The 11,249-nt window shown below is 34.5% G+C and overlaps 1 protein-coding gene across 1 annotated transcript in view; it reads right to left on the bottom strand.

Moving 5' to 3' along the window:
* Positions 1-479: 479 nt before the first annotated feature.
* Positions 480-11,249, bottom strand: part of LOC120770651 (proteasome-associated protein ECM29 homolog) — a 12,652-nt gene continuing 1,882 nt past the window's right edge. The window contains exons 6-21 of the mRNA XM_040098247.1: positions 10,749-11,222; positions 10,412-10,685; positions 10,179-10,356; positions 8,399-8,592; positions 8,174-8,339; positions 7,929-8,087; positions 7,483-7,853; positions 6,567-6,681; positions 6,320-6,503; positions 5,746-6,254; positions 4,970-5,085; positions 2,483-2,827; positions 2,268-2,384; positions 2,050-2,190; positions 907-1,972; positions 480-843 (exon numbers count right to left, since the gene is read on the bottom strand). Coding sequence (XP_039954181.1) covers positions 626-843; positions 907-1,972; positions 2,050-2,190; positions 2,268-2,384; positions 2,483-2,827; positions 4,970-5,085; positions 5,746-6,254; positions 6,320-6,503; positions 6,567-6,681; positions 7,483-7,853; positions 7,929-8,087; positions 8,174-8,339; positions 8,399-8,592; positions 10,179-10,356; positions 10,412-10,685; positions 10,749-11,222 — 4,627 coding nt within the window. The 3' untranslated portion in view covers positions 480-625. The remainder of the gene's footprint in view (positions 844-906; positions 1,973-2,049; positions 2,191-2,267; positions 2,385-2,482; positions 2,828-4,969; positions 5,086-5,745; positions 6,255-6,319; positions 6,504-6,566; positions 6,682-7,482; positions 7,854-7,928; positions 8,088-8,173; positions 8,340-8,398; positions 8,593-10,178; positions 10,357-10,411; positions 10,686-10,748; positions 11,223-11,249) is intronic.

Below are 11,249 nucleotides of genomic sequence, written 5' to 3'. Positions count from 1 at the left end.
ATTTCACTTAACTTACCAACATATACATATATAAAAATTTCCTTCAACACAAAATTTCCTTTAAAATTACCTAAAGGATATTTATGTTTTTTCTGCAAAAAACTACAAGAACTTCACTTAACTTACCTATGTATAAAAATTTGCTTCAACAAAAAAATATCCCAAAAAATACCTAGAAGGTGTGTTTTCAGCAAGAAACTGCATGAACTTCACTTCATATAACAATGGTGTCCAAAATAAAATCTACAACAACTAACAACTCGCTTGGAGACGTTCGCGCTGATATTTAGATTCTGGAGGGACCTTCCATCCTTGGGTTCGAAACTAAATACCATATGTGCTTACGTCATACCTTGAATTGAAGGTTAACGGTAACTTAACCTGTCTAAAATGGTATGTGGAAACTGTTCTATGCCGCTACAACAACAAAAAATTCAGTTAAAATGTCCTAAAATGTCTCCAAAGAATCTACTTTTTTATTGATATTATATAATTAGTTTTATTAACTCAAATCACGTCTGTATTTTATATATTCATATGCATTTCTGTATGTAAGTATTTGTGACGTCAATGGCCACTTTTAGCAGCGTCAAACAACATTTAAAGCGAGCGCCTGCAATGCTTATCAATCGTCCTTGAAAGTGAACTTGCTGAATTTCTCCTCAATATCGTTGACGCGACAGCGCACTTCGGGTGTTGGATCCTTTTGGAAGTTCGCTAAATTCTCCTCGAAAGCGCTTTTCACCAGCGTCAGATTTTTTAGGTCTTTGGCATCGGTTAAGCGTTTAATGAGCACTAATACAATGTTGAGCGATTCCTTCTTGAGGCCGGTGTGTGGCAGAGCTGCACAAAATAAAGAAAATTATAAATTTAAACTTCTCATTTTTCACTCTCTCTCTCACCCACCCGATGCATAAATCACCGCCGAAAGCACTTGATTGCAGATTTTCTCCACAATCATATCGCGCGCCTCACAATTGTCCACCTTCACCTTCTTCTCCTGATTGCCCGCCAACGCAGGCGGTGCACTATCGCTTGCGAACACGCACAAGCGTTCCACAAACTTACAAAGCGCGCCCAATAAGCTCACCTGCACGGGGCGCGTGCTGCTGCGCAAACACAACAAGCAACGCTCGACAAATTGCAGCTGATATTTATATTGCGTTTCGACGCCATGCTTTGGCCATGACTTGCCCAAAGTCTCGCAAACGGTCTCCTTTAATTTATTGAAAATTGTGGCGCGTTTGTTGCGCTCATCGGCGGTTAGCGTTTTCTCGCCGACCACATCGCTTTCCTCTTTGCGCAATTCCTTCTCCTCCAGCAAATACCAGATCATATTGTAGACCTCCTCAAAACGATCCACCTCGAGCTCTTCTAGTATATCGCCCAATGCCTGCAGCGCCAACGTGCGATATTGCGGCTCCTCCTTGCGGCATTCACGCAATGCGGCGTCCACTATGCGTGCCGTAATCTCATGATGACGATCGAGTCCCTTACACAACGCAGCCAAAGCTTGCAGCAGACGCTCTTTACCTTTGAATGTGCGTCCTTGCAACTCGCCGAGCAGCAAATTGATTAAGCGCAGACGTTGTTCGGCCTCTATGGTGCCGCTGAGACGCATAGCGATCGTGTGTATAGCATTGCCGGCTTGTGTCTTACGCAGCCAGCTGGCCTCATCTAGGGATTTCTCCAATTTCGGTATGATCACATGCAAATTCATGCGTATGCCGGCATCACCGGGACTAATCTCATTCCACAACTCCTTCCACAGCTCAATATTCGATTTGTTCTCATCGTTTGGTTCCTCGTGTTTGGCGAAGAATGCCAACGGCAATACATCGTCGAGATAGTCTTTCAACAAATCGTTGTGACGCTTATTAATCGCTTGTATAGCGAGTGGCACGGAACGATTTGCCGAATTCTCCATGTAGAGTTCATCGAGCTTGACGAAGAGATTCTTAATTGACTTCTCCTAAGTAACGGTATAATTAATAATACAGTTAGTTTACAAACTAATAATTTAAAATATTTTTTCGCTGTGTAAATCACCTTAGCTATGCCCACCAAATGGCCCACGGCATTCGCGTAGTATTTGCGCACGGTCGCATTGTGATCTTTCAGGCCCACAAAGCAGGCAGCGAGATATTTGCCGACAAGCGGCGACATGTCTTTGCCGACACGTATGCTGATCTGCATTTTTTTGTTTACAAAATAATAATGATCACAAATAATTAAAAAAATATAAACAATAACAAAGTTCAACCCACCAAGCAGACGAAATGCGCGCAAGCAATCTTCGTGCCTAAAATAATATTCGTTTTGATCAACTCTAAAACGGCGGGAGTCGTCTCCTCAAGCACTTTGTAATCTATATAACGCATGCACTGCAGCCAGTGAGAGACAGAGAGAGAGAGAGTGAAAAAAAGAGATAAAAATATTGAGCGATAAACATTGCTTATAACACACAAAAACTCAAGGTCACCTTCGATATCGATTCCATGGTATGATGTGATTTGGCAGCCTCAGCGCGCACTGTGTCCACAGCTTCTTGCGCCTCATTATCTGCACCCAAGCGTGTTGATAAGTACGACAGCTTAGAGTTCTCCACCTCACCGGTGGCCTTCAACAGACACGGTATCAACATCGGCAAATGTGGCGCTATTAATGAACCCGAAGAATCGATCATTTCGGAAATTGTACGAATACTGATTTTACGTATATCGGCGACAGTGTGTGTCACGCCAGTCTGTAGTAGTAGCGGTAAAATGGAAGAGGCGACTGCCAGACCGGATTTGCCGTGATCTGATGAAGCGGCTGAGACACAAAGCTAAAGTGAAAAATAAAATAATATTACTTAATACATAAAATAAATATGTAAAAAAATACAAAGAATAATTGTCAAAAGAAAATAAAAAAAAAAAATAAATAAATAAAAATATATGAAATTAAAAACATTAAACAAATACCAAAATTACAAAAAACATTTTGAAAACGTAAATTTAAAAAAAAAAAAAAATATAATTAACACAACTCCAAAAAAAGGAAAAAAGCGAAGAAACTAATACAACAAACCTAAAAAACATACCAAAATACTAAAAACATTTTAAAAATGTGAATTAAAAAATGACGAAAAAATTAAACAAAAATTTCAAAAAAATTTTTGAAATAAAATTTTTAAAATACTTCATATTAAAAAAAATATTATAAGAATAAACAAAAAAATATTAAAAACAAACTTTATATAAGATCGGAAGAGCATTAAAAACATTTTAAAAATTAAAAAAACATTTTTAAAAAAAAAAAAAAATATTTAATTAAAAAGTAAGTAAAAAAATTATTAAGGCAATTAAAAATATGACAAAAAATATAATAAAAAATTAAAAAATATATATAATTAACAGAGATCCAAAAAAATTTAAAAAAAAATAATAATAATTGTAAAAAAAAAAAAAAAAATAAAAATTAAAAACATAATATTAAAAACAAAGTAATAAAACAAAAAATCAAAAATACACAAAAATGTAAAAAAAAGTATCAAAACATTAAGAATAATAAAAAATTAATAAATAGTTATCAAAAATATACATAATTAAAATATAATAAAAAAATAATAAAAAATTTAAAAAATACAAAGAATAATTATTTAAAAGAATAAATAGAAAATTATTAAAAAAAATGTATAACATGTATGTCATTAAACACATTTTTAAAAAATTAAAAAAGAAAATAAGTAATTAAAAATAGAGTAAAAAAAATTATCAAGGAATTTAAAATTATGACATAAAAATATAATAAAAATTTAAGAAAATATATAATTAACAAAAATCCAAAAAAATTAAAAAAACATAGAAAAAGAAATACAAAAAAACATTTAAAAGAAAATACCAAAAATATGTTTTATAAATGTAAGTTAAAAAATGAAATTAAAAATTCGAAATAAATTTCAAAATTTTAAACAAGTAATATTTAAAAAAATATTTCAAATAAAAAAAAATATTTAAAAGTAATAAAACCACAATTAAAAAAATATATGTAAGTAAAAATTAAAAAAAAATTGAAAAGTATTTAATTAAAAAATAAATAAAAAAATAATAAGAAAATTACAAATATGACAACAAAAAAATTAAATCTAATAAAAATTAAAGAAAATAAAACACAAAAACATTTTAAAAAGGAAAAAAGGAGTAAAAATAAATTGAAAGAATTTCCATCAAATGAAAGTAAAAAAATTATTTCAAATTAAAAGAAATATAAAATATTAAAAAACTAGATCGGAAGAGCATATATAGTATACTTAAAAATTCAAGAAATCTTTAAAATTAAAAAAATTAATGTAATTAAAAAATTAAAAGAAAATTAAAAAATAACAAAAAAATTAAGTCTAATAAACGTTAAAAAGAAATTTAAATAAAAAAATATGACTAAAAATATATGTAAATTTAAAAAAGTTGTATAACACCAAACTAAAATAAATAAAACAAACAAAAAACTTAAAAAAAAATAATACAAACAAAATAACTTTTCAACGTTAATTTAAAAATTACAAAAACAAAATTAAAAATAAATAAAAAAATGTCAAAAAATTAATATCAAACAATTAAAAATTAAAAATTAAAAAAAATCCAATTTAAAAAATATCAATATAATTAAAAAATAATAAAAAAAATTGTAAAAAGCAAAAAAAACTTTATAATATAAAAAAATTGTATAAAGCAAATAAAAAAATAAGAAGTAGAAAGAATTTTAAAGACTAAAAATAAAAATATAAAACTAAATTTAAAAAAAATTTAGTCAAATAAATTTTAAAAATACTTTAAATTAAAAAAAGAAAACAATTATTTAAAAAAAATATGTAAAAAAATAAAAGGAAAAAGATTATAAGAAAAAAAAACAAAAAATATTTTTTAATTAAAAACCAAAACTTGAAAAAATCCAAAAAAATTTAAATTATAAAAAACTTCTAACACACCTTGCTCAGAAACATAACAGATCCTTGAGCTGCTAAACGCGTGCCCTCGTGTATGTCGTCCATGACGCGAAACAATTGCGCCCACAGCTCTTGCAGTTCCGGCTCGGGTATTTCATCTAGAAAGTACAAGGCGAAATTAGCAAAAAAAATAATAATAATAAAGATAAGCAAAGGCGAAGTTGGAGCGAAATGCAAGTGTTTTAAATAACACTCATAAATATATGTATACATACATATGTATATATACATATTGTTTTTTTGTTTTTATTCGATTTATTTTTTTGTCATATTTTTAATTTCCTTATTAATTTTTTAATTTATTTTTTTCTTACATATTTTTTTAGTTCTTTAAAAATTTTTTTCTTGCATAAATTTTTTTAAATTTTGATTGTTATTAAATTTTTAAATAACTAAAAGAATAAAAATTATTTTTTTTAATATTTTTTTTAAATAATAGTTGTTTAAAATTTATTTTTAATTTTTTTGTTTTAATTAACATATATGTATATATATAAATATATACATATATATAGTGAAATATATCGAGAAGTCTGTTCAAATGGTACTATACGATGAAATGAAACAGCTTTTGCAACTTTTTTACTTAACTGTACTTACAAGCTTACACATATTCATTATAACGGTACTATACGACGGAATAAAAATACCTTGCTGCTTTAGCACTTTTGAAAAAAGAATCTCTAATTGGAAGGCGGGCATGCCTACTGCTAAATTTTGGTTCCTTTATAACCGTAATTTCGAGTTTTGTAACTTACCAACTTCCATAGGTGTGCTGGCGACGCTTTTATTCGCCTCATTTTCAGCCTTACTCTGCCGTATGGCATCCAGTCTCTTTTCATCACTGCGCAAGCGCAAGCCATTCGGGCGTTTGAGCAAATCACGCACTGCCAAACAGCAAGCGATGCGCACACGCCACTCGGTGAACGTTAAATTGTCCAATATTTCTCGCAAAATTTCCCAATAATACTTTTCCACCGACTCTTTCGGATCGCTTACGACTGAATCCCAAATGGAAATCATTGAGTTTTGTATTTTCGGCGTTGGATCGTATTTGTAGCGATACAGACGCGGTATGATCTTGCCAAGATAGGGTTGCATTTTGGCTTTCGAGTCAGCGCTTATCGATTTCAAACCGAAAGCAGCGCCCAGTTTACTGGTCCAAGCGGCATTATGATTGGCCAATTGCATGAATTGATAGACCATTTCGGGTTGATTGAGATCGGAAGCGAGTGAGCAAAGTTCCTTGTAGGTGGTTATGTTGCCACTGTATGTTAAAAATTAAATTTCTATTAATTCATTACGTCATTCTTTCAGTAAACTTATATTTACCCAGTAGGCGTTTTGCCCAGCATGCCTTCGGCGAAGAGCTCCGTTTCCTCACTGACCTTATTTACTTGTCGCTTACCGCCGATCAATTGGTCCAAAAGCGAATTGGCCAAATCATTTTGACTGTTGGTATCCGAAAGTGAGTAGACAAGTCCCAAACCACGCGAGGCAACATCTTGCACGAACTCTACAACGGAAGAAACCAAAATAGTATGTAGCAAGTTGCTTTTTAGGTGTTTTGACAACTTACCGCTGTCATCGGAGAGCAGTTCGGTGAATGCAAATTGCAAGATTTCCTTATTCTTGAGCACAGCTGCTCGGTGGCTGCAATTTTTGATCAAAGCCAGTAGCCAAACTGATGAGGCCTGTGTAATAAGAAAAACAAAAAAATGGTGAATTACATTTTTTTATAACTTTTTCACCACAAAAGGTGTTTAATTTTTTTATAGTTTTTTCACCACGAGTGGTGAGTTAGACTTTTTTATTTAACCACGTGTGGTGAATTAAATTTTTTATAGTTTTTCATCACGAGTCATAAGTTAACCATTTAAGCAAATTTACCAGTACTTGAGAAAGACAATTTTTGTAACAGTCTTTCAACGCTAAAGTCCTTTAATGCAAAAGTATTCAGGGAGATCGGCAAAATTTGTTTGAAAATGTATAGTGTAAGTCTAAAATAAAGTTTCTCAATACGAGTGGCGAGTTAGATTTCTTATATCTTTTTATTACGAACTACACTTTTTTATAGTTTTTCACCAACAGAAGTGGGATAGATTTTTTAGTTTTTTCATCACGCATGGTGAATTAGATGTTTTATAATACTTTCAACACGAGTGGTAAGTTAGATTTATTTTACAATTTTTTCAACTCGTTTTAATTTATAGTTTTTCACCACGCGTGGTGAATTTTATTTTTTTATACTACAAGAGTTAGGATAAACTTTTTATAGTTTTTCACCGTGTGGTGAGTTATAATATTTTCACCACGAGTGGTGAATTATGTTTTTAATCGTTTTTTTACCACAAGTGATGAGTTAGCCATATATGTCGGTTTGCCACTGCTTTAAGCTATCTTACCGCTTGTCTCATAAACAATATTGAATGGTTGACACAACTAACCACAAAACTAAAATATATGTTTAATTATAAACAAACCACCAAACTCACCTGTCTCGAATGCACATTTGGCTCTGGCACCAAACGCACCAGCGACATCATAAATTTCTCAAACATTTCATCATTACAATACGGATTACTCTTATGTTTGTTAGCAAAATCATCGCTAGCGTTTATATCATAACCGTTTAGTGTGGCCACCATAGCTTCCGAAATGGCAATATTCAAAGCAACATCTTTTTGCGTCTTTATTATTGCCAAAAACTTATCCAAATTGCGTTGTGTAAAGAATTCACCATCACCAATGGCCAAATAGCCGAGACAACGCGCAGCATCCTCACGTACGCGTGCGCGCACCGAAACATTGCGCAACAGTGTGTAAATGTCATGATAAATCAGAAGCTTCGTTGAGGCTTTAGCGGCTGTTAAACGGAAAAATGGAAAGTTATATTAAAAAAAAGTGAGACTTGGAGCTAAGAGCGAGTATCGTAACCTACTCTCGTATTCAATATTGTCGTCATCGTCGTTTTTGTCGGCAGCGACAGGCACTAGTATTTCCACTTCGACATTTGGTATGATGGCCATTTTTCCGATCATCGAAATACATTTGACGGCAGCGGCAACTAGCAGCCACTGTGATTCGTGCATCATTTTAACTGTAAAAATTATATGCGGTTAAATGTTTATTTTACAAATTCACGCACTCCATTTCATATATATTTTAATATTCGTATTTTTTTACCTATAACTTTGACTGTATTAACGAAAACATCCCATTCATGCAGTTGCTTGGCTGATGTGCCCTTTAACAACGCGATTTTACGACTGAAGGCGTGACCCAAGACCAGCATCCAACCATGCTTATTCTCTAGCGATTTTTGTGGCAGCTCTCTGAGGCATTCCCTGATCTAAAATCAATATAATTTATAAGAACAATTAATGAAAAATATTTTTTTCCTTTATTTACTTGTGCATCAAACTCCTTGTCCTTGCAGCCAAAAGCCAAGAGTATACCATAAACCTGAGCCACATGCGCACGCATTGTCTCCGAGACATCCTTCAAAGAATTCGACAGTGGTGTAAGCAGATGCATGTGCGATTGGGTCAGCAGCTCGGGCGCAACATTTAGTAAATCGTAAAGGCAGAGCAAGTTCACCTCGGCTATAGAAATATATTTGAATGAATAAAAGTTTTTTGAAAAAAATTAAATTTTAGTAATTTTTGAGTAATTTTATTAAGTTTGACAAGAAAGAAACGTCGGATATGTACATAAATGGTCAGTGTGACGAGCTAAATCGATTTTGCCATATTCGTCTGTGGGTAAATACGCGAAATGGTAACCCAGTTTATGGGGTATCGATCTAAAATTTTGCATACGACTTTTTCTCACTAAGAAATTACACATTTGTCGGATTCGCCGATATCGTATAACTATAACATATAGCTGCCATACAAACTGAACGATCAAAATTTAGTTCTAGTATGGAAAACTTTTGTATTTGACAAGATATCGCCATGAAATTTGGCGTAAATTCTAGTTGCTAACATTTCCGAACGAGTTGTTCAGATCGGACCACTATAGCATATACATATGTATATAAGTAGTTGCCATACAAACTGAACGTAAAAATCAAGATGAAGATCGTTTTATACCCTTTTTGCACCTGTGAAGGGCATAAAGTTTCAGCGCAGACGAAGTAAACGATTTTTCTTGTGTTAGCATTTCTTATTAGCATTTTGGGCTCTATTTTTCTTTGTGTTTTCCGCTCAATGCTACTTGTTCTTGTTGTAACGGGTACCTAATCCCCATGAGGATGGTAAAGATTAGATAAGTTGTCGTCGACGTCTTCCAACGGTAAGCCCATGAAACATGCTGTTTCGACGGGGACAGACCAACGGGAGGAAGGTGTCAACGGAGTAGAATTAGCAGGGCATGCAAAGAGGTGGCCAGTGTTATGCGGAGACTCATTGCACGCTGGAAATATATTTGATATGTCAGGGTCTATTCTGGATAAGTAGGAGTTTAACCTGCTACAGTATTTAGAACGAAGCTGCGCAAGAGTCACTATCGTTTCTCGCGGCAAGTAGAGCTCTTCGTCTGCAATGGGTGGTAGTACTACGCCATTCACTGAGAGGGAGTCGGTGAAGGTGTTAATGGCTCTACTTTGAATGGCGGTCAGTGCTTGTCGGAAGTTAGTTGCGTTCGAAGTCTTGTCGAGGTGTTGTTTGACGTCGTCGACGTAGTTGAGGAATGACCTCATGATGCTACTAGGAAGCGATTCCGTTCAAAGCAGGTGACTGCAGGCATGATATCTGCGAAAGTAACACAGCAGGAATTGCTTGGTGAGGAATTTATTATGCGCCTTAACTAGGAGCATATTGGTGTGGCATAGTTATGGGCCGGCCGCCCGATTGCCTTGTATATTGCCAACCACATTTCTTTGTACTTTCCCCATGTGCTACCAGCTAGTGGCTTGAGGATTTTGTTGCGGCTCTGTACTTTGGCTATAATCGCGGTCTTACAAAGAGTGAAGAATCACAGGCTGTCGAGAGTGCCACCTAAAATTCTTGGGTTATTAAGAGTCGGAATCTTAACGCCATTGTCTGCAATATTAAGGTCAAGTCTGTACTCCTTCGTCCAGTTTGTGAATATGGTCGCTATGGATTTAGTGGAAAGAGTGTTAGGTTCCGTGCAGCGAGGAAGAGAGAAAGGTCGGAGAGATGGCCGTTTACTCAACGCTACTCACTTCGTTTAGCCTCCACATAACGTTTAACGAACAACACATATTGATGCAGTTCATTTTGTTCACTCTCTTCATAGTTTTCGGCTATATACGACTTCAGTTTGGCTGCCGCTTTCTCATCGCCGGGTGCGGCACGTGCGCCAGCTGAGTACCAAAGGCAGATGCGCAAGTAGTTCAATATCTATAAGCAAAAACAATTATTACTCTTGATTCACAAAACTTCTTTTTTTATTTACCTCCTCGTAGACGGTTTGAGAGAATGCCAATTTGACATTACTAATTGTCTCGCAACCATAATTCTTCAACAAACGTCTTTCAGCCATTTGACTAACATGTTGCATGATGCTTTTAAAGCTGGGCAACACAATCGGACGGCGTTCAGTTGATAATTGATTGAAATCGTCTTTTGGTTGCTCCACATATTCCACGGAGTAGATTAGATTGTAGTCAACATGATCCTTCTTTGAAACGCCATACAAGTAAGTAGTGACGGTGTCGTGCAAGTGATTGCTGGATATAAAATATATTTATATAAAATTTTATTCAATTTTAGCATAAAAGTGTGCAGTATACCGCTCGCCAGCAATTAGCAGCAATAAGAGACGCGCAGGCGCATAATATTCGGGATAGCAAGTGGTGAGAAATACGCTTGTAGCATTCTGCACGATCTGCTGCTTCGATTCCACATTATCCGACAGCATGGCCAATAGCAAATGTTGTTGTCCACTTAGCTGTACATTCTCCTCGAGATTTTCCGCCTGTTCGGCAGACTTTTGTGACTTCCAAGCAAATGCCGGCGCCATGGCGACCAAAGCATCACGTATGGACGATTGCAGATCAGCTGACGCATTGGCTAAATGATTGAAAAATGCGAGCACCACTTTCAAATCCTGATTTATGACCTCCGGACAGGTGCGCGCTAATTGTGCGAGCGCGGAGAGCCCAGCATTTTGCACATCGTGTGCTTCGTTTGATTCGCGTCCACTTACTTTGATGAGACCGGTAAGCAGTACCTTTGCCACTTTGGAAACTATGGCAATTGGGCCACTGAAAAAATTTAATAAAATATCAAAA

The sequence above is a fragment of the Bactrocera tryoni genome, chromosome 3, assembly GCF_016617805.1.
Source record: "Bactrocera tryoni isolate S06 chromosome 3, CSIRO_BtryS06_freeze2, whole genome shotgun sequence".
Taxonomy (NCBI): domain Eukaryota; kingdom Metazoa; phylum Arthropoda; class Insecta; order Diptera; family Tephritidae; genus Bactrocera; species Bactrocera tryoni.
The sequence above is the reverse complement of the archived record's forward strand: the minus strand, read 5'-3'. Positions and strand labels throughout refer to the sequence as shown.